Source organism: Pundamilia nyererei, unplaced genomic scaffold, assembly GCF_000239375.1.
Source record: "Pundamilia nyererei isolate P.nyererei 1_Seehausen unplaced genomic scaffold, PunNye1.0 scaffold00014, whole genome shotgun sequence".
NCBI classification, from domain to species: domain Eukaryota; kingdom Metazoa; phylum Chordata; class Actinopteri; order Cichliformes; family Cichlidae; genus Pundamilia; species Pundamilia nyererei.
The window spans coordinates 2,689,403-2,711,439 of NW_005187415.1; the positions used below are offsets into that span (position 1 = coordinate 2,689,403).

Here is a 22,037-nt window from a genome sequence, read left to right on the forward strand (position 1 = left end):
CCCCCCCCCTCACACGTTTGTAGCCTTATCTTCACTCACAACTCGCAAACCCCTGACTCAGCCACACAGATTCGCAATTGGAGTTCATCTCAGTGAGGACGTAAAACTCACTGAAAAAGCCCATTTGTTTTTTTGTTTTTTTAAATGATTCATCCTCATTTCTGGTGCTTAGTATCTCAGTTTTTTGTTGCTTCAGTGATTATGAATTTTTTTGATGCTAGTAAGGGATATCGACATAGTTGAGAAGCTGTTCTGTAAACTTAGAATGATAGCGCCCTCTGTTGCAACTAAAGGAGATTACATGCTGACACAATTTTGAAGGGGAAAGCGGCTCCAGTGGGAAGTCAAATCGGTTGCGGATTGTTTGAGACCCACACAAACTCGGCATTGAGATGAATACTGTAGCTTCAGCATGAGAAATGACCCCACTTGGCTCCTGATCTTTTCCACACTCAGCAGTAATATTGGGTTGTTTTTTCCCCACACCCCCAAAGAAAAGTCTGAAATGTGTTGTATTATTTTTACTATTATTGACTGATTGATTGGCTTTCCTTTCTTCCAATACATATCACTAAATGTAACAGTTGCATTTTCAGCCATGGCTCTTCTCCAGACTGTTCCTCACTGCCGCCTCCTCTTTTTTTCCCTGCAGTTTGAGATTGTCTCCCAGCACTTGGTGTTTGCCAACTGTATCCCACTCATCCTCAAGTTCTTTAACCAGAACATCATGTCTTACATCAGTGCCAAAAACAGGTAGGATCCTTTTCTCTCATCCTTTCGACTTACAGCGCCATTTATGTCACCATTTTCAACCTCCGACGATCAGTCGCACAAGCATCTGTTTGGTGTAATAACCTAAAAGAGGTTCATACAGATTCACATTAAGTTACAGGTGACAGGTTGATCTGCAGAGTTATCAGTTTTTGGCTCTCGTTGTTTGTTTCTGTGTTTTCACACTATAGTATATGTGTGCTGGACTTTCCCCATTGTGTGGTCCATGAGATGCCTGAGCTTACAGCTGAGAGCCTGGTGAGTCACGCTGATTGAGCCTCAATGAGTAATAGTCAGCTAAGAACGTAGCGCTCGCTGTGTAATGATGATCTCGGTGTCTCCACTTGTGTTTTCAGGAAGCCGGAGACAGCAGTCAGTTCTGCTGGAGGAATCTGTTTTCCTGCATTAATTTGCTGAGAATCCTGAATAAGCTGACCAAGTGGAAACACTCGAGGACCATGGTGTGTAAATCTGCATTAGTCTGCGTCTCATAAAGAAGCCTTAGGTTGGAACGCCCACCTGAATTCAATATCTTTATATTGAATGCAAAGTGATATCTGCCTCCTTACGAGTGTGCATCCTGTTAAAGGGACATTTAGTTTGTAAGATGCCTTCAATTTGCTTCATTATATTTAATCTTTCTTTCAGATGCTGGTTGTTTTCAAGTCTGCCCCCATCTTGAAGAGGGCTTTGAAGGTGAAGCAGGCCATGATGCAACTCTATGTTCTCAAACTGCTCAAGATTCAGACCAAGTACCTGGGCCGCCAGTGGAGGAAGAGCAACATGAAGACCATGTCGGCTATCTACCAGAAGGTCCGGCACAGGCTCAATGATGACTGGGCCTATGGAAACGGTAAATAGCAGCTGGCAGAAGCAGTATGCTGGGATTTGTTGAAACAGGGATTTTCTGCTTACATTTTGAAAAATATCACGAAACCCCCCAGAAATCTGAAAATACTGGCCAATCAGAAGCTACAAATAACACTGTGCACAGAAGATCCGTTTTCACTGACCTAAAACATTGTTTATGTGTGGACGAAAGGTCAAAAAACACGTCTCATGGGAAGAGAATATATCCTTGTGTACTGGGGAACAGCCCATAATCTGTTTGCACAGTTCAGTTTGATTTACTAAAGACCAATTTATGTTTTGTGACTCGTGTGCTCTCTGGGTTTTATTTCATTTTTACTCCTTTTAACACTTTATGTCTAGGAATTTTTCTTTAACCAATTTTTATCCAATTTGGAGCAACTGATATGTGATTTTGGGGACAGATACAAAAAAAATCCTTTAATAAATATAGCAACGCATATTCTTTATGTATAATACACATACAGTATATCTAAACCATAAAGTTACTGTAACTTAAGTGAAGAAGGCATTTGTTCTGCACCATTCAGCTTTGATGACTCTCTGCTACCTGTGCTTGCAGTGCTGAACACATAGAGCACCCTCTGCTGGACAAACGCTGTTATAACAGCACTTCCAAATTCAGATTTTCTGCAGTGTGCTTTAAAAAAATGTCAGTATGCATTAATATGTTTATGATAAGCCAGTGTCTGACTCTTAGTTCACAGTGACAAAGTACATTAGCTAAAAGAAAAGATAATGTAGTAAAAATAGAAATAATACAAATTAAAAATCAGATTTTAAAAATGCAAAATAGAATTTTCTAACAGCGTTTTAATGGCAACAGCTGTGACAGTTTTATTGTATGCTTTATGATGATGACACAGGGTACTTATGTTAGTCAAAAACTGTCGAGTGGAGCTTAGTAAATTGTAGTCTGATAGGCTGGAGTCACAGATTAAATTAGGAACATCCTGCAGCATTGCTCAGAATACATTCAGTTTAGCCTTTTAGATCTTCCTAAACGAAGCAGTCACAGAGCTAATTGGCCCCAGCAGTGCTCCTCACTCAGAGCTGATGAACAGAGAGGAGACTGCAGCATAATGAACATGTGTACCCGGGGCTGTGAAAACAGGAACGTTCAGGGTAGTTACTGCATGTATGTGGGTGTTTGTGCAGCTGGTTGCATGATTCCTATACTGTCATATATGTGTGTAGTACAGTTGTCCAGCAGCCAATGGCAAACTGTCTGGTTTGTGTTGCTATGGCAACAGGGATGGGGGTGGCAGTGGGGTGGGGGGACTTTTCAGGGTCTCCATCCCTCACGGGAGAGCAAGCAAGCTGTCACTGTGAGCGTGACAGAGAGAGCGGGAAAGAGTAGGAGATAGAAAGAAGAAGCAGGCACTTAAATTCAAATTCAAATTGTGTAAAAATCGCAGATATCGACGCACGGCCGTGGGACTTCCAGGCAGAGGAGTGTGCCCTGCGGGAGAGCATCGAGAAGTTCAACAGCCGCCGCTACGAAAGGAACAGGAACGGAGATTTCGCGCCCGTGGACAACTGCCTGCAGAGCGTGCTGGGCCAGCGCGTAGAGCTGCCGGAGGACTTCCACTACAGCTACGAGATGTGGCTGGAGAGAGAGGTCTTCTCGCAGCCAATCCAGTGGGAGGGTCTACTACAGAATCCATAACGTACGGGGAGGGAGGGAAGAGAGGGGGGCATGAGGGCGTGGGGTGGATGTAACTGCGAAGGTCACACATTGAGCCTCTTGGGAGTGGTTTAAGGAGGTCATACCAAGCAGCGCCAGCGGGAAGAAGGAGCTGGCAGCTGCATGCAGCAATGGAAGAAACGACAAGAGGATCAAAGATGAGTTGTAAAATGGATCCAATTAAAGAGTGCCACACACTGACATGTGCCTATAACTACTATGAACACACATGACCGGCAAGAACAGAGGTAGCAGTTATAAGAAACACCTGGTATCGCTGTAGCAGGAAACTGTTTTTTGTGGCCAGTTATACTGCCCCGCCCCCATGTTAGACAACAAAAACATCAATTTCTACACCATGTCCCTTTTTTTTAACACGTCGGTGCTCTTCTGATTCCTCAGTGATGTTTTCCTCTTTATTTGTATCAACGTGTGTTCTAAACATTACGTGATAAATGATTGTTTGAAAGAACCTTTTTTTAAATTTAACACAGAGCCTACTGTAGGTATAGAGATTGTGGATTGTCGGTGATGGGTTTAAACATTTCTATTATATATTTTGTATAAAAGAGAAATGGAGCCACAGGGTTATGATAGTCCAAATGTAGAAATGGGAGCTCTTTGCTCCGAAGGCACCAAAAAAACTAAAGAGAAATATGCCAGCGTATTAGTGTATGGGTTTGTTCTGTGGATGTGTAAAAGTCTTTGTGTGGAGAAGGAAATCTGAAAAAATGGGAGATGTGAGTTTAAAAAACAAAATGTTTTGTCTTAAAAAAAAAAAAAATCTGTATTTTTAAGTAGAAAATTAACCTTATATACAGAAATCCTGCTATTCCAAATATCTTAGCTTCATTTTTAGCAACGTCAAACCTATAATTACTGATGTCCTCCAGGGTTTGTTTCGATACATGTCGTGAGAGATGAAGAGGTCACAGAAGCTAATTGGATGTACTTTTTATCAAAACACTTCAGTTTTTCATATCACTTTGAATGAAGCTGTAACGCTACAGTCACACTGGGGAAAACATTGGTTGGAGGTCGCAGTGTGACCACAATTATTGCAACCGTGTGCAATGAACTTGCTTTTGAAATGGTTCCTTCAAAAGGTGCAGACCAAGCCTGCAACCACTCACAGTCAGTCGCTGTCTTCAAAGCCACTGTGGTGTGCCAAGAACAAAGATATTGACGAACCAGCAACAAGATGGAGTTGGTCTTCTATCAGTCTGTCACTGAATATGGTCGAGTTGGAAATTAAACGCAATGTGTTTGTGATAATAAAGCAATCAGCTAAGATAAATCAGTGAAAACTGCAAATCTGTTGCTATCTACAGACACAGAACATCACTGCTTAGATTAAGAGTCCAGCCAGAACCTCAAAGATCTGAAATACAAATTCAGAAATGGTGACGTAATTGCTGCAGGACAGCAATTTTTACTGAAAATTACACAGGAATTTAAAAAAATGCAGTCAATTGAAAGCCAGTTGTTTTGAGTTCTCTGTTGAAAACAAAACAAACTGGCTCAGATTGCAACATGTTGGTAATTTGTCTGCATTTCTAAACGGACAATAATTTGCAAACCTTTTTCTGTTTGTCTGGCAGTCAGTCTTGAATTGGACAACGACTGTTTAAAAACAGGTTTTCTCCCGGCAGGCGACCTCGGCAGTTACAATTGGGACTGGTTGCACAGACGTAGGGGCGTTGCACTCTCGATCTCCCCAGTGCGTCACCACAAATGCTTGCAATTGGTTGGCGAATGTGAAAAATTCAGTGCAGCTCCTGGGCAATTATTCATTTCTCCCAGTCGCAATGAGGTTATAGTTGTAGTTTCACTCAAGTGTGACTGAGCCATAATATGACCTGTGTATCACTTGTTTGAATTTGTTATTGACTGTAGAATGGGGAAGGTTTTTTTTTTACCTATATGGAAGCAAAACTGCCAAGATTAGAACTAAATTAAAAAAAATGAGTGACTCAGTTAATTAATATTCTTTAAAATATACCAAAAATATAGGCATAGCATTTATTTACTCGTGCATTTATTCTCATATTTGCCAATTTATCCATTTATTTCTTGTTGTTCATTTGTTTATTTATCCATTTATTATGTTTCAACTACAACCTTTTCATTTCTCAATAAATATCTTATTATGTTATGCAAATTGAGCAGCTGTAATTTCAAGTTCATCATAAGATCATCATCATGTCTTTTGGTTAGTTAATGCCAGGCTCAACTTGAACAGTCAGAAAGCTGCTTGAAATCGTAGACACTAAGGCGGAAATAACACTGAAATACATTCACGATTTAAAACAAATATTTTTAGTAAATTCCATCCATTCTCTTCTGCTTTTCCCTGTCAGGGTCACGGGGGGCTGGAGCCTGCTATTTTTAGTACATGTTTAACAAATTGATTAAGGATTTAAATTTAATTGGAAATAAATAAATATGTGCAGTATTTGAAAAACAAGTCCAAAATTGTCTTTAAAAAACAAACAAACTTTGTTTCCTAAATGTCAAAGCTTTGACGTTAAAGTCTATTTTTCTTTGTTTATTTTCTATGACTTTACAGCTTCAGGATGTCTTTGGATTATTGTGGTAACAATGCAAACAGAGAAATAATCAAACAAATATTAATACATAAACAAACACACAAAATAGTTTCTCTCAATGCACCAGAAACCTATTCAATAAAAAACATTTTTAGACATAGTTCTCACAGATATTTGCAAACATTATTATTCAATATTATGGACATATTGGAAAGTCCACAAGTCTGTCTTGATCGTGTCTTTTCTTGGCTGTTGTGAATAGAGAAATTTACACACAAGTTAAGGCAATTTAAAAGGTTTTTCATCCAAATAATGGAGCATTTTTTTATTGATTGTTTAGTTTGGCACTCTTTGTCCTCCACAGACTTAAAGGTCGATAGTGTGTCTGTTTTGTCTTGGCACGCCACAAAGAAGCAAAACATTAAAAACCAAACAAAAAATGTTTTATGAAGTGTTTCCAAAAGTTGTAATTTGTTTATTTTAAAGCAAAAAGACCTCTAGAGTGCAAACGAATTTGTTGTCTTGGCTGGACGGTGTCTGCTTGCTTCCCTGAGCTTTTCTATCGAACCATCTGGAGTTATTCGAACCCATGATCGGAACAGTGGCCATTCTGTTAACTGACGCCCCACTTCCACTCAACAACAGCACAACACGCGAACCACACTGGTGGTGGCAGTTGTCACAATAATGGTGCTGCTTTTCCAGTTTAGTGCAACTTCCTGCCTAAATGATGCTTCAGAGCTGAGCACCTTGATTCCTGGATATGTCTTTACTTAAGCACACAAACAAGCACAAAGGACAAAAAGCATGTACTTTTGTTTTGTACAATTGTTGATTGTTTCAGATTGTTATCTACTTGCTTTGAGGGGTTACAAACTGTTACATATTATCTCTGTATAGAAATAATTTTGATACTCAGTCTTGTTGAAATGTGCATGACCATGGTTCTGTTCTGTGTTCACGTGTTAATGTCTTTCCAGTCCAGTAAGAAAAGTTTTTTTTTTGTTTCTCGTACAGTCACTCGTACAGTGTTGTGCACCACACAGGATTCTCTTTTTGTTTTCTTCTTCAGGAAGGCGATATCTTTAACAATAATATTGTATACTTTATAGATTCTCAGGTTTATGGAGATGATATATATATATATATGACAACAGTTTTAAAAGCTTCCTTGCCATTCTCTGGCTCACTACCTGTAAAGAGGAATATACATTCTGATACACCTGAACCTCTAAACATTTACTGCATAAGCTGTGCATCGTCACGAAAACACAGTAGCTCATTGTGAGTGTTGGTCGCACTTAAAGTTCAGATGTAATGTTTATTTCTTTTTGTATCTTGTGCCAAATTTGAGTGCCATTTCCTGTTTTTACTCTCTTGTTTCTGCTATCTGCATTCAAGTCCATACTGAAGACTTGGAATGCAAAAAAAATGTTGTTTTTTTCTACCTGAAAACTGTACAATCAGTGAAAATTGCCGTTTATTGTATCTGGGGTAATATTTCACCAGAAGTGTTTAGTATTGTATGGACGTTATTACCGTATATATGTGTTTTTTGTTACTCACACTTCCATATCTGCATATTCTAGATCCAGTAAATACTCGACACTGAAGATGTTCAGGGGTATGTGCAATTACACATCCATAGAGGCATTATACGATAGAGTGACAGATTACAATATCAGAGTTGCAGAGTTGCTTATTAAACAGTGTTGAACACTTGTGTTTGTTTGTCGACTCATTTTAATTTGCTGGCCGAGTTGTCGGAGGGGTTATGTGGGGCAGAAAGCCAGTTCACACACAAAGCTGTGTGTACACACACTGAAGGTCAAAATGACCACATACTCACTCTTCCCCAGGCCAATGTTCCAGCAGTTTGGGTACAGCTGTTATGGATGGGGACATGAGCCCCTCTGGGATTGGATGGTGGTGCAGTGATAATAAAATTACCCTGCACTTGTCCTTCACTCTCACAAAGAGTCAAGACACAGTATTGTAGATACTTGACTCACTTATGCCAGCGACTGTCACCCACTAATATATGAAGTGAAAGAAAATGTGCACAAGATCTTGTATGAAAAACAAAATACAGAAGAAGTTTGTTGTCTGATGCAGTTACATTTTAATGTTATAGATATATGTGCCAAAGTGTGGTATTTGTTTTGCCTAAAGATTGTGTTCCAATTTGAGTCCAAGCGCTGCTTTGCCGTGGAACTCCCCCGTCCAGAACAGTCCCTGTGCGCTAATGAAAGCCCCATCTCCCTCCAACCTGGAACACACCAGTAAAAACAGCTAAAATCTTCAATTTCATCTGCTTGAACCAAACAAAGCCAAAGAACCGAAGAAACAACAACTACTGGGTTACACAATATTGTAGCTAAACGCGTACAATAGATAAAAATAAGGAAAGATCATAAATTTGAGTCTGGTCTGGATACAGTTCATCCAAACAGTTGTTGTTACCATATATTCTTTCAATTTATTATGTCGGGGTCCTGGGGTTTGACCTATGAAGGAAGTTTAACATAGCCAGGTTTCCTTTGTGTTAGCTGGCTTGACCAAACCTAAGAACTCCAGCTGGGAAACAAACGGGTACTTTCTGCCTCATGCTTGACTATTTTTAAGACTAAAAAAGATTAATTGAGCAGAAACCACTCCAATCACAGAAATTGTCACATGAACAGAATATAAAGAATGTGAAAATATGCAAATAAAGATGTAACTAATCAATGTTCTACTCTGTGTTCAAGAAGCTGCAGTGTAAAATTGATTTAGAGCAGGTTGATTTATGCTTTTTTTTTATATCACCAGCTGAGATCATTTAAATTCCTCTTTTGGTTCCTGCTTTGATTTTGCTGTTATTCAAGTCTTCCTAGTGTTTCCCTGACTTCCCCACTGTTTTGTCTATGTAGTAGCACCTTCTACTTATTATCATGTTTTAGTGTTAAGTCTTATTATTTCAGTGTTTATAATTTGTCCTTTAGCTATTTCCTGCTTTACTTTGATAGTTGGTTTCCTAATGTGTCAGGTTTCACTCTTTCATTCGCGCCTGCTTCTCTGGTTGTGGTTGTCTTTGCTTGATTACTTTCACCTGTGCTTGGTTCCCCACCTGTTTCTCATCCTCAGTCGATCACTTGTGCATATATACTGACCTGTTTTTCAACCTTGTCATTGTCATATCTTTGCGTTGGCTATATTTTGGTTCCCAGGTTGGACTGTATAATCATAAGATTAGAAGAATCCAGTTTAAATTTAGGATTTTTTGTTTGTTCCCACATCCTGCATTTGAATCGTCCCCACACTAAGCAATGTAACTTTAAATCTCATCTGATCGTCAGGTGCTTTAAGAACTGTACTAGGTTTGTCTGGGATTTCTTGTTTGGTCAACTGCATCTCCTGTGCAAACTCCCAAATGACATGTTTGTGTCTTTTAAAATAAAAACTCTCATATAATAGTTGTCTTTAATATTTATCTGATTTTTTTTTTCAGAAAATATTTTTAAAAAGGCATTTTTTTTTACCTGTTATTATGAAAGTGACCTTTACACATAGAGCCATCTGGGAAGGTGTATGTTCCTGTGCCGTTGTACATGTTGTCTTTGAATTCTCCTTCATATTGTGCTCCAGAGGGATACTGCACGGTCCCTCTACCATGCATCTGGGAGAGCGACAGAGAGGGAGATTATGTTTGTTTAACCACATGGTAAAAATAACTGATGTTTGAGGCAGTAATTGCATACTTTGTCCTCATGCCACTCTCCAGTGTATGTGATGCCACTTGCTGAGGTGTGTTTACCAGCACCGCTCCTCACCAGTGCTCCATATGCAGACCTGCTGCACTCTCCCTCTGTGGAGAACAGAGGTTCATACATAATTAGCATAGACGTAAATTTCATCTGAGCAGTCACATTGAGGCATTGTGTATTGCTTTAACCAAGAATTAGGTCTCTTCTTCCCAAGATCTTTACACGTGGAAATGTTTCACGTGTAAAGCTGGATCATCAGCCAGCTATAACTTACCATATCTGTCTCCGTTTGGAAAAATGTAGGAGACTTTTAGAGGTCCACCCCCTGTAAACAAATACACATTTATTCACGCTGTCACAAGAATATGCAAACTATGGAAGCGCGAAGAGGATATTTACCATCAGTGTTCAAAGAATCGCTTCCTTTCTTATCTGAAAATGAAAATCACACCGAATCAGAACAGGGTTTGTGTGTGTGTGAGTGTGCGCAGACTAGGTGTTAGAACTCATATCTTCACAATCACACTCTACCAGACATCCGTGACAGCTTCCCCCAGCTGGCAGATGGTTGTCAGAGCCGAGAGCAAATGCTGTGTTCTGGCCAACTTCTTCAATGTGAAAAGTCAGACAGCTGATTAGAAAGTTGTGACTATGACACAAGTTACAACCGCACTGTAACTGTTCACTTTTACTTGCCCTTAAATAGAGCTAATGCTGCCAGTAAGCCGGGGGTCCTGTGTTTTAAAGGCAGCTAGAGGCTAGCCCTTGTTACCATAGTTACGGAATTGGTGCAAACTAATATCTTTAATGGCTTGTGCGACGCTCTAAATGCGTTTTATTAAACTACCGTTTTTAAATAACAAGAAGAAAGGCTTTCCGCCGCTAAAACCTTCGACTTTAACCTTGTCGAGTGACCGAGAGATACTGTTTGCTAACTTTTTATTGTGTTTTTTTTTCTAAGCGCGAACGTAAACCGGAAAAGAAACGTTGAACTCAAGAGTTTGGGCCAATAGAAGAGATGCAGGCTACCGGTGGTCAGAGCAGCTGGTTCAGGTTTGTTCGCAATTGTTATTAAAGTTTCGTTTTTCAGTTTATTGCGCACTTTACCGATTATAACACGGCTCTATACTTTTTGACATTTTTAAAGCATTTAGATTCACTGACTTGCCTTGCCGGGGGGCTTTTTTCAGTTAGCTTACTGTTACATTAAAAGTGATGAGTGTGCTTGCTAGCTGTTAGCTCGTTAGCTAGCCGACTCCTTATACTTGAAGATGATTAACGTGCAGCACCTTACTTCCACATTATTCCTTATATGTTCTGGTCCTTTGTACTTTGCCTGTAGCCAGCCACCTAGCCGTGGGGTTAATCGGTCATCGCCCTGACTGGGTTGTTAGTCTGCACGTTAAGTTTGATTGCATAATTGTAGCCACCAGCGCTGTGTGTCAGCCACCATCTCATTGCTCGCACTTGAATTGAAGTGCCAGCCAGCCCACAGCGATGTGTGACTGTGCTCTGCAGAGGGTGGACAGTAGTAGCTGCCTGCTCTTCCCGGGTCCGCAACCAGTAGCTCTCTCTCCCTCATCTAGGTTTTTTTTTGGGGGGTATACTCCCAGGGTTGGAAAAATTTATTCAGACCATGCTTTTTAATGTCTCTTTTCGCAGATTGTTTTCTGCTATGATTGGACACTGATTGAGTGTAAGTATATTCTGACAGCAGTGATTTTTTTTTCTTTTTTAATAGTCAATTTTGTATTTGTACTGGTGTTTATGTAATGAAACTGTTCGTGTGTCCTTTGGTAGAGAAATGAACGCAAGGAGAAGAGGTGGGAAGCCCAACAGAGGAGGTGGAAGATTTAATAAACAAAGAGGAGGAGGAAATCGGAAAGGAGGAACCAGGCTCTGGGATGACGGGGATGATTTCAACCTTGATTTTGGACCCTCTTATTTCAGCAGGTGTTAATTTATATTGAAGAAATATTTAGGTTTGTGTGCTCGGCTTCAGTTGATTTCCTATCATTTTGCCTCGTGTCTCATTCTGTCTGCAGATCAAATAAAGGACGAGGTGGTGGCGCCCATGCTGGTGGCAGGGATGGTGGTCGAGGAGGAAAGAAAGCTAGAGATCGAGACCGAAATGGGAAAAGTAGTAGCAAGGCTCTGCCAAGGTCCTTGACGAGTACCAGGATGCACTCAAAGGTCAGTGAATGCATCAGACCAGAGGTGAGCAGTATGCCGTTGCAGAAGATCTTCATGACTAATGCGAACCAGGAACAACTCAAGGAGTTGCTGAGGATTTTACAGACACAGGACTCTGATGAACTGTATGAGTAAGTACATACGCACTTGTTTGAAAAGAACAATTAGAAAGCTAGGAAATAAACTCATGCAACCCTCTGTTTGTTCCTTAGTGATTCTGGTTCAGATTATTCCGGGATAGATGAGGAGGAAGAAGAGGAATTTGATGAATTGGATTACCGTGAGGAAGGCCAGTTTTGGGCCACAAATGATGAGCCTGTGCAGAAAGCAGAGAGCCCAACATTTGACCTAGAATATGAGGATGAACAGCCCAGCCCTGAACCTGTTATCTCCTTATTTGCCATAGGAAAGCTCTGCAGGTGATTTCAAATTTTGTTTTATTTCCAGAACCTTACCTATGAGCTAAATCAGATGTTCTGAATCGGTGCTTTTGTGTGTAAATATAATTAGCTTCTAACCCATTGCTTTCTCATAATTTCCTCTGTGTAGATATGGTTTTGACAGGGAGCGCAGCAAACAGGCGCTGGAAGCTGGTGGAGGAGAGTTTGGGGCAACTTTGGAACAGCTCCTCCAACAGATTTTCACTGAGCGCTATGGTCAGAAAGCAGTTTCCCCTGATGGACTTGATGAGGTGCCTTTGGATGAGTGTGTAAACCAAAAGCAGGAGGAGGCCTTGGCTCTAGCTGCTATTTATGGCGATCGCTTCAGTGAGCGCATTGCCAATGCTGTATGGACAGTAACCCTGGACCTGTCGTTCCTCTCACGATCTCCTGTTAAGAAAGGAGGAGTGGTAGGTGGAGGAGCTCCAAACATCGGTGACATCTGCAAATTCTACATGAAAGGTCAAGGCTGCCGCTATGGAAACAAATGTCGGTTCAAACATGAATTTCCCAAAAAAGACATGTCTGAGGCTGGTTCCTCGGACCTGAAAGGCCCAGGCCAGCCTGGTGTCAGCAGCTATTCTCCTCCTGAGTATGAGCTGGAAGTTCGTTTCCCCAAAGGGAACCGTTACCCTTTTCAAGCACCAATAGTTGCCTTCAGTACCAATGATGAGTCTCTCTGCGCTGCGGGGAGGCTTCATGTGACTGAGAGATTATTTGGAGAGGCATTGTCTGCAGCAGAGAGCAACCAGCCTGTTGTTTACACCCTGATAACCTTGTGTGAGGATGAAAATACCATGAAAGAACTATTGTCCATACGGCATCACAAATACAGCACCCCACCTCCTGTGATTGCTGTTCCTCCACCCTTTCTTGCCGTAGCAAAGAGTAAAACTGTAAGGAGCAAAGCTTCTGAGGAGAGCATGAATGCCATCACCAGCAGTAGTAACCATGCAAACAGCGGGAGTGCTGCTGCATCTAGCAACCCAAGGACCACAGATAGTAAGTCGGATAGAAATGTACATTTTTGCTATATATTTTCTGTCATTTCTTTATACAATAGAGAGCTGTATTTAATTCTGCTCACTTTTTAGTAAAACGGACAGTGGATGCAGAAGAGCTGGATGAGAAAGACGAGGATGAGAGGGACCACGCAGTTCCAGTTAAGAACGACAGTTACGTCAAGCTAAAGAGGAACATGGTGAAAAAGCACAATACGATGGGCAATCTGCTGCTAGAAAACAGCAAGCTGTGCAAAGAGTTCAGTAGGAAACAGGTGGGTCTTAGGAAAAAAAAAAAGTGGTTTTTTTTTTTTTTTCTTCCTCCAAATCCTTCTCAGTATGATGCATCCTTTGTAATCTGTTTCCGATTTCCTTTGGTTCCTCTGTCAAACCAGTCCTCCAGACGCTACAGTTCTATGCTTGAACAGAGGAAGAATCTTCCAGCTTGGCAAGAGAAAGAGCACATCCTAGATGCACTGGACCAGTGTCAGGTGCTGGTGATCAGTGGCATGACTGGGTAGGTCCCAGAGTTTTACCGTGACTTATAAATTAAAGAAAATATATATTTTAATGATACTGATCCACCCTTTCAGCCTTTTTTCCCCAACCAATAGCAAGTCAAATGTGATGTATGGATATATGAAGGGTTTTAGCTTGTATGGAATTAAAAACATTTACATCAGATATATTAAAATTGAAAGTTTATAAATGAGATCTACTATGGCTTTCCTTACTTTTTGTCATATCTGCTGTTATATTGTTATAATTATTTGAAGTTTTAAATAATGAGATCAGTGTATCGTCTCGAAAGATGTACCCTTAGGACAGAGAGGAACGCTGGTTTGAGCGCGGAGTCAAGGAGGCCATTTACGTGAAAAGGGAAAAACCATCTCTGAATCGAGGAGGGGGCCTAAGGGTACATCTTTCGCCATCTTACAATGCTGTGATTGCAGCCATTCCCCAACTCTCTGTGAATGGTACTCATGGCCATTGATCAGTGGGTTTTGGTCAGTGGTTGTTGAGAATTTGGTCATGAGAAATGGTCACGAGAATTTGCATAATTATGATTAAGGAACTGACCTCCCAGCCCATTGTTCCTTCAGTGGGCTGGTTTCAGTTATTATGCAAATTTACTGTTTATAAGATTTGGGAAAACCTGCAGTCAGCTGAGACTGAAGAAGTCACTTGGATGAGTGACGAAACGTTTCTCCCACAAAACGCTACGTCCAGATGAACAGAATCAACTTTTGGAGAGATCAGTGTATGTACATAGGTAATCTCAATGAACCAAAAGCTCAGGTTTCACATTGTTCTAAACTCTCATTCTTTTGTAGTCTGGGTTTTGTATGAAAATGGTTAAGGATAAATGGTTCAATTTGATCATCATATAATATAAAAATCATATATAAACTTAGACAGAAACCTGCTGTGGCTGAACAGATGGCCTATACCAAAGTCCAGTGTAAGCTTAATATAAAAGAGGACTCGAGTTTGAAAGAAGTATAAAAATTCACCTTCACAAAAAAGATGCTAAACATGCCTGTGATTATTGCCTGTTCCTAAACATGACTGTGTTTCATGTGCTTTTTTTGAATTAATGTGACTTTTCTGCAGGTGTGGTAAGACCACTCAGGTTCCTCAGTTCATTCTAGATGCCTCTTTGAGTGGCCCCGCGGAGCAGGTGGCCAACATCATCTGCACGCAGCCTCGCCGCATTTCTGCCATGTCAGTGGCTCAGAGAGTGGCACAGGAGCGCGCAGAGTGTCTGGGGAACTCTGTGGGCTACCAGATCCGCCTGGAGAGTGTCAGGGTACAGATACAGATATAAAAACATCTACAATACAGCATTCTGGTTGTCTGTTTTTTTTATATTACGGTAATACTATATACTCTTCCAACACTGACTGCTCCTTTTATCAGACTTCAGTCACCAGGCTGCTATACTGCACCACAGGGGTGTTGCTGAGGAGACTGGAGGGTGAGGCAGACCTCAGAGGAGTCACGCATGTCATCGTGGATGAGGTGCACGAGCGAACAGAGGAGAGGTGAGACAGAAATACTTCAGCTTAATGGCACTTGTATTGTAACATGTGGAAAAATGAACCTGGAAAAAAATTTTTTAAGCTGCTTCTTTGTTTCTTGTCTCTTAATTTGTTATTTTCAGTGACTTTCTGCTTCTGGTGCTCAAAGACTTGATGGTGCAAAGGCCTGACTTGAAGATTATCCTCATGAGTGCCACTCTTAATGCAAACCTCTTTTCTGACTATTTCTATAACTGTCCTACTATCCACATACCAGGTAATCTATTAGCAGAACTGACTAATTCTATTCTTACACCTCATTCTATGCATTCCCCTCTTCATTCTAATAATGTGTGTTGCTCCAGGGCGCACCTTTCCTGTTGACCAGTTTTTTCTTGAAGATGCCATTGCTAATACTCGGTAAATACATTTTAAAACATTTAAGTAAACCGTAGACTGTCTTTACAATTTGCGTAGTAACACAACGGTTTGTGTATTGTGCTGTTTTTTTCCAGCTATGTCATTGAGGATGGTAGCCCTTACATGCGCTCAGGAAAACAGAATCAGTCAACCACGGGTGCCCGAAGCAGAGGGGACCTGAGTTGCATGGTAGATGATTTGAGTGAAGATGTCTGGAACTTCATGTCTTTCTGTAATAAAGACTTTGTCAAAGACTCGGTCCCAGACCAACAGCTCAGCCTGCAGGATCTCACCATCAGATACAAAGGTGAAATGAAAATATATTTAGGTTTTAATCAGATAAGCTGCCAGTGCCAATCAGGGCATACATCTAAAATTTTGCGTTGCTGATGCAGATACTAAGAAGTCTGTGCTCAAAACCATCGCCACAATGGACCTGGACAAGATCAATATGGACCTGGTGGAAAGCCTGCTGGAGTGGATAGTAGAAGGAAAGCACAACTACCCACCTGGTAAGAAAACAACACTGACAGCAAAGCAATCTCAGGTGGTAGAGCAGGTCACATGCCAACTGGAAGGTTGGCGGTCCTGCTCCAGTCTGCATGCCGAATATCCTTGGGCAAGACTAACTCTATGTTGCTCTCCGATGAATGCATGTGTGAATGTTAGATATGCTTAGAAAAAGTACTTGTTTGAATGAACAAGTTGTGTAAAGCGCTTTGAGTGTTCATATAACGCTTTTCTGTTCTATCTAAGAGCCAGTCCAGTTAACATTGCCATATACAGGTGGCCAGTAAGTCTCTGATGTACTGATCTGGATTGGGGACAGCTGTGAAGCTGAACACTGGTTATGTTGCTTTGTGTCTGCAGGTGCAGTGCTGGTGTTTTTGCCAGGCCTCGCTGAGATCAAGATGCTCTATGAGCAGCTTCAGTCCAATAGAATGTTCAACAACAGGGGCGCGTCCAGGTCTGTGTGTGTTTTATGGCAACACTTGGTTTGCAATTGTATGTGTATAAAATGAAGCTAAAAGCTGAACCAGTTTTTTTTGTTTGTTTGTGTGAAAACTTTTGACTGAAACACATTAACTGTAACTTTTGGTCATGCCCATCAGGTGCGTGGTGTACCCCCTTCACTCAACATTGTCCAATGAGGAGCAGCAAGCAGTTTTTAGCCGGCCTCCAGATGGTGTCACAAAGATCATCATCTCCACCAACATTGCTGAGACCTCAGTAACCATCGACGACGTGGTTTATGTCATCGACTCCGGAAAAATGAAGGAGAAAAGGTAACCTTCTATTATGGCTAGCCCTAAATTCTCATTTTTGACAGTTTCGGGTTGTGAATTCAGTGTTGGGAATGTTACTTTTAAAATGTATTCCACTACAGATTACAGAATACATGCCCCAAAATGTATTTTGTAACGTATTCCGTTATGTTACTCAATGAGAGTAACGTCTTCTGAATACTTTGGATTACTTAATATATTATTATGCTTTTTTACAACTACATGAATGTGATTTATTACTATTACTGAAGGTTACTCGCCATACCAATACGGACCAGATTTTTAAATCTTAATATAAAATGAGTAACAGTAGGTGGACATTAGGTCAGGCTGCAGTTTTTGCAGCGATCCCGTATAGTAAACTATTCCGCGCGTATATAAAACAGGTCCGAGGCTCTGAACCGTAGTAAAGGGACCTCTGGCAAATACATCAGGTTCATGTCGGGCTCGTAGCCGAAAACCATCTTTACTTTGTTGTCTGGGTCAACTTTGCTAGCGAGAGACAGAGAGAGGCGTTGAAAGGCTGCTCCAAAGGAACTTATTGTTTCGGAGGAAAACAGAACAGTGTTCAGTCGAGTCTTAATAGTTAACTTACAGCTGGGCTCGTCAGGCACTCCTTTTGGCTGCAGTGGTTATTATTATATTTACATGCTTCCAGCTTTCGGCTCGGTGATAACTCGTACTTTTCCACTCTCCTTTTTCTCCGTCCCTCTCGCTCACAGACACATAACGGGTATGGCAGTCCATTTTCCCTGCAGCACAGACTACACTGCCCATGAGGCTACTTTCTTTAGGGCTATGCCTGTAACACTCTGCCTATTGCATTCATGTTAGAGAATTTAAAAAAATATTTCTTCACGTCATCTTAATGCGTGTTTTGTTTGCATTTCCACCGGTGTGGAATTACCAAAAATAGAGAGGGCATAGCCTAACATATGAAACAGGAAAAAACCACCGTGTAATCCATTTATTTCAACAAAGTAACTGTATTCTCAATACCACCTTTTTAAACGGTAACTGTAACGCAATACAGTTACTCATATTTTGTATTTTAAATACGTAACGGCGGTACATGTCTGTGACGGTTCTCAGTCATCCAGGTCATCGTAGTCTAAGGAGCTTGGAAAGAAAAGCTCATGTGATTAGGTAGAAGATCATCGGGGGTCCCTTGTCCCTCTTTGGGGGGAAACTCCCACTGGGTTTTAAATCTGGGACTCTCCACCCTTGACCCTTAGAACTGAAGAAGCTTCTCGGATGAGAGGTGAAACGTCTTCAAGCAACTCAAAGAAGTCCAGACGCTTTTCTTTCCAAGCTCCTTAGACAACGGCGGTACATGTATTCCGTTACTCCCAACACTGTGTGAATTATACTTCTTGTTTTTTTAAAAGGCCCATGCAATCATATTAAAATGGTTTTGTGATACATGAAGATGCACTGATATATGCTCAAATCCACAAATCTCTAAGTCTCCCTTGATATATATATTTTTTTTTCTTTCAGGTACGATTCATCTAAAAGCATGGAGAGCCTGGAGGACACGTGGATTTCTCAAGCTAACGCGCTGCAGAGAAGGGGTCGAGCAGGTCGTGTGGCCTCGGGGGTCTGCTTCCACCTCTTCACCAGCCACTGCTTTAAACACCAGCTGGCTGAGCAGCAGCTGCCTGAGATCCAGAGAGTGCCACTAGAGCAGCTCTGTCTCCGGTAGAGCCGTCTGTTTTTCCCACATAACTCTGACTATAAAATGCAAATGGAATTTGATTTGGAGAAATTCCAAAACGGTTGTTCACAACACTGACCTTTCTGTAACAGAATCAAGATCCTGGATGTGTTCGCGGAGCAGCCGCTGGAGTCAGTCTTCTCTCGGCTCATCGAGCCCCCGTCAGTGGGAAGCTTGGACGCTGCCAAGCAGCGCCTTCAGGACCTGGGAGCTCTGACCACAGATGAGAAGCTGACCCCGCTGGGCTACCACCTGGCCTGCCTGCCTGTCGACGTGCGCATCGGAAAGCTCATGCTGTTCGGCGCCATCTTCCGCTGCCTTGACCCAGCACTCACCATTGCTGCAAGTCTGGCCTTCAAATCCCCATTTGTAAGAAGGCGCTAGTTTCTGTTGAGAGACGCTATGTGCAGTTCATCTGCAGCATGCCCCTGATTTTAGGCTCATTAACAATTACAAGTATAGTACACAGCGCAGTAATGAGCTGCTTCATCTTTTCTGTTGGTTTTTAACAGATAGGAGGTTACATAATGACATTTATTTGTTTATTATGTATATTTGTAATGCAAGTGTCTAATTCTATGGAAATGAAAATCTGGTCTGCTTCCAGGTGTCTCCATGGGATAAGCGAGAGGAAGCAAATAAAAAGAAAGTGGAGTTTGCAGTGGCTAAAAGTGACCATCTAGCTTTGTTGCAGGCATACAAGGTCCCTACTGCATTCGCTTATTGTGATAAGATAATTCAAAGATGTTGAAATACATACAGATAATATAAAAACTTTCTTTTTTTTTATGCAGGGATGGTGCTCCGCAGCAAGGAATGGCCACCGTGCCAGCTTCCTCTACTGCAGGGAGAACTTCCTGTCATGGCGGGGTTTACAGGTGAGGCAGTGGTGTCCAGAAGCACTTAATCACTTGTCCAGAATCAATAAACTCCCTTGCTCTACAGTATAATTCTGATCTTCTCTGTTTGAATATAAATCTAAAGCAGTGCTAAAGCTTATGAAGTTCTTCCAATGTATTCAGATTTAATTTCAAATGGCCCGAGCAGTGCGTTTTATATGAATAATATTTGAAATGGTGAATTGTGACCTTTGGCAGGAGATCGCCAGTCTGAAGAGGCAGTTTGCTGAGCTGTTGTCTGACATTGGCTTCATCAAGGAGGGACTGAAGGCCAGGATTATTGAGCAAATGTCTTACAAGGGTACAGACGGGGTCATGGAAGCTACTGGCCCTGAGGTGACACATACAAATCACTGAATCAGTGATTCAAGGGTTCATCTTGGAGAAAATAATTCAAAAATTCTAATATTTTGCATCTCAGGCAAACCTAAATTCCAGTAACATCCGGCTGATGTCCGCCATGCTGTGTGCTGCCCTCTATCCTAACGTGGTCCAGGTGGGCATAGTCCCCCTCTTTGTCATACAAGTAAAGAACAGAAAGCCAAACAGAAGTATGAAACATTCACACTTGATGTCCTGCAGGTACGAGCTCCTCAAGGGACTTATAAGAAGACGGGCACGGGAGTGATGAAGATGCAACCCAAAGCCAACGAGCTCCGCTTTGTGACCAAGAACGACGGTTACGTCCACGTGCATCCATCATCCGTCAACTACACGGTGAGGTTAGGGGGGGAAAAAAAGATACGCTCCAAACTAAACAACTTGTAGGAGAAATAAGCCTCACCTTTCTGTTCTTTATGCACCAGGTTCGCCACTACAACAGCCCGTACCTGGTTTACCATGAGAAGGTGAAAACGAGTCGCGTTTTCATCAGGGACTGCAGCATGGTGTCTGTTTACCCGCTGGTGCTGTTTGGATGCGGACAGGTCAACGTGGAGCTGCACAGAAGGGAGTTTGTCATCTCCCTGGATGATGGGTGGATCCGATTTGCTGCTGCTTCACACGAGGTCAGAGAATCTGATATTTTTTGGGGGTTTTTGATCACATGATCAAAAAGTTATAGCTGGCTCAGAGCTTAGTATTGCAACGGGCGTACAAGCTGTGTAGAGTTTATATGCTTTAAAGGTTTAACAAGTTTTATGGAGAGTGCAAGCACGACAACTGAACAACTACAACATATAAGTTAACATACATGTTACTACATGTGCTTGTGTGACTATATCCAGGTGGCCGAGCTTTTGAAGGAACTGCGCTGGGAGCTGGACCTGCTTCTGGAGGATAAAATCAAAAACCCGAGCATGGACCTGTGCAGCTGCCCCCGTGGCTCCAGCATCATACAAATGATCGTCCACCTCATCTCTACAGAGTAGCTCTGCTACTCAAAGCTTCCTTTATTATTTCTTTATTTAAAGGGCTCAGATGCATGGAGCCCCAGTGATAATGTTTTTGTGCTCCTGCATCACTCCCACAAAGTCTTTATTAAAAATTCTTTAAAAAGTCAATATTACTGCATTGATGGTGGATAGTCAGAGGAAGATTAGCTGGGCAAATATTTGACATGAGCTCAGTTTCAGTACACCACAGTGTTGCCACCTTACTCTTAAAAGTGTTGTTTTCCACTGAGTTGCTGTTGCACTCAAGGTTTTTAAAGCAAATTCTGCCTTTAAAGAAAAAAATGTCTCTATGCAGGTGATTATTAAGATTCCACTCTTATTCCTGCTGGACTAAAGCAGCTAATGCTTCGTTCAGTTTTTGATGTCATACTACCGCTGCATGGTATGTGCACATAAATTGGCACATGATTGGTTGTTAAGTGATGTCACAGAGTTTGTATACAGTGGTTTTTTTATTTTGGGTTGTGTCTTGCTCACAACTGAGAAGTTTCTTGGGTCCATATTGGATTTTGTACTATGAGTTTATTTGTAATGCATGACTAAAAGATCCAAGAGCTTCTGCATGGTATACAGTTGGTGTACATTTACTGAATGTATTTAAATGTTAAAGTACAATTTCACAATGTGAATGCAAGGGCTTTTTACACCAGGATGATTTGGTGAGAGCTGCCAAAGAAACTGGAAAGCTACTGTCTTAACATGAATTCCACTGAACGCTGCACTACCATTAAATTATTGCGATGATAACCTGTTGTTCGCCGTTTTTCTTCCTTACTTAATGTAAGCGGTGTGTGCTGTTTGATGCCCAGCTGTGTCTCAGATACAGCAAAAGAATTTAAGCTCTGGTGGAAGGCCAACCCCTTCATACATGAGCAAGTCCGGTCTGTTTCTACGACAACAGGATGTAAACAGATGGGGTATCACTGTCACCGCTGAAGCCATTCGAGTGCCATTTAAAGTGCCAAGGCGAGAGCTGGTATGAAATGATTGTATTTTATTATCATTTTAGGCACTTTGTCCTAAAAACTTTAAATCTTTCTTGG

At 41.4% G+C, this 22,037-nt stretch overlaps 3 protein-coding genes across 6 annotated transcripts in view; 2 read left to right on the forward strand and 1 right to left on the reverse strand.

Annotated features, from left to right (window-relative positions):
* Positions 1-4,642, forward strand: part of strip2 (striatin interacting protein 2) — a 28,110-nt gene extending 23,468 nt beyond the window's left edge. For all 3 annotated transcript variants that reach the window (XM_013908784.1, XM_013908785.1, XM_005725163.1), the window contains 5 exons: positions 653-753; positions 963-1,029; positions 1,128-1,232; positions 1,420-1,624; positions 3,060-4,642. In XM_013908784.1, coding sequence (XP_013764238.1) covers positions 653-753; positions 963-1,029; positions 1,128-1,232; positions 1,420-1,624; positions 3,060-3,310 — 729 coding nt within the window. In that variant the 3' untranslated portion in view covers positions 3,311-4,642. The remainder of the gene's footprint in view (positions 1-652; positions 754-962; positions 1,030-1,127; positions 1,233-1,419; positions 1,625-3,059) is intronic.
* A 3,333-nt stretch (positions 4,643-7,975) lies between these two features.
* Positions 7,976-10,221, reverse strand: morn2 (MORN repeat containing 2). 2 transcript variants are annotated; one of them, XM_005725168.2, is made up of 6 exons: positions 10,155-10,221; positions 10,023-10,055; positions 9,898-9,948; positions 9,690-9,724; positions 9,399-9,535; positions 7,976-8,146 (listed from the first exon to the last, which is right to left on the reverse strand). In XM_005725168.2, the coding sequence occupies exons 1-6, from the start codon at positions 10,159-10,161 to the stop codon at positions 8,044-8,046; spliced, it is 366 nt and encodes a 121-aa protein (XP_005725225.1). In that variant the 5' UTR covers positions 10,162-10,221; the 3' UTR covers positions 7,976-8,043. The 2 variants fall into 2 exon arrangements, with proteins under 2 accessions (XP_005725225.1, XP_013764240.1); XM_013908786.1 differs by having other exon boundaries at positions 9,618-9,724.
* Positions 10,222-10,614: 393 nt separating this feature from the next.
* On the forward strand, positions 10,615-21,741 carry dhx57 (DEAH (Asp-Glu-Ala-Asp/His) box polypeptide 57). Its single transcript, XM_005725165.1, has 25 exons — positions 10,615-10,676; positions 11,286-11,319; positions 11,424-11,576; positions 11,669-11,947; positions 12,029-12,235; positions 12,366-13,258; positions 13,351-13,532; positions 13,653-13,774; positions 14,872-15,067; positions 15,178-15,302; positions 15,422-15,555; positions 15,644-15,698; positions 15,794-16,005; positions 16,094-16,210; positions 16,569-16,665; positions 16,811-16,984; positions 18,485-18,685; positions 18,794-19,070; positions 19,309-19,404; positions 19,496-19,579; positions 19,799-19,936; positions 20,022-20,096; positions 20,183-20,317; positions 20,407-20,607; positions 20,827-21,741. Exons 3-25 carry the CDS (start codon positions 11,428-11,430, stop codon positions 20,968-20,970), a joined length of 4,293 nt encoding a protein of 1,430 aa, XP_005725222.1. The 5' UTR covers positions 10,615-10,676; positions 11,286-11,319; positions 11,424-11,427; the 3' UTR covers positions 20,971-21,741.
* Positions 21,742-22,037: the final 296 nt, after the last annotated feature.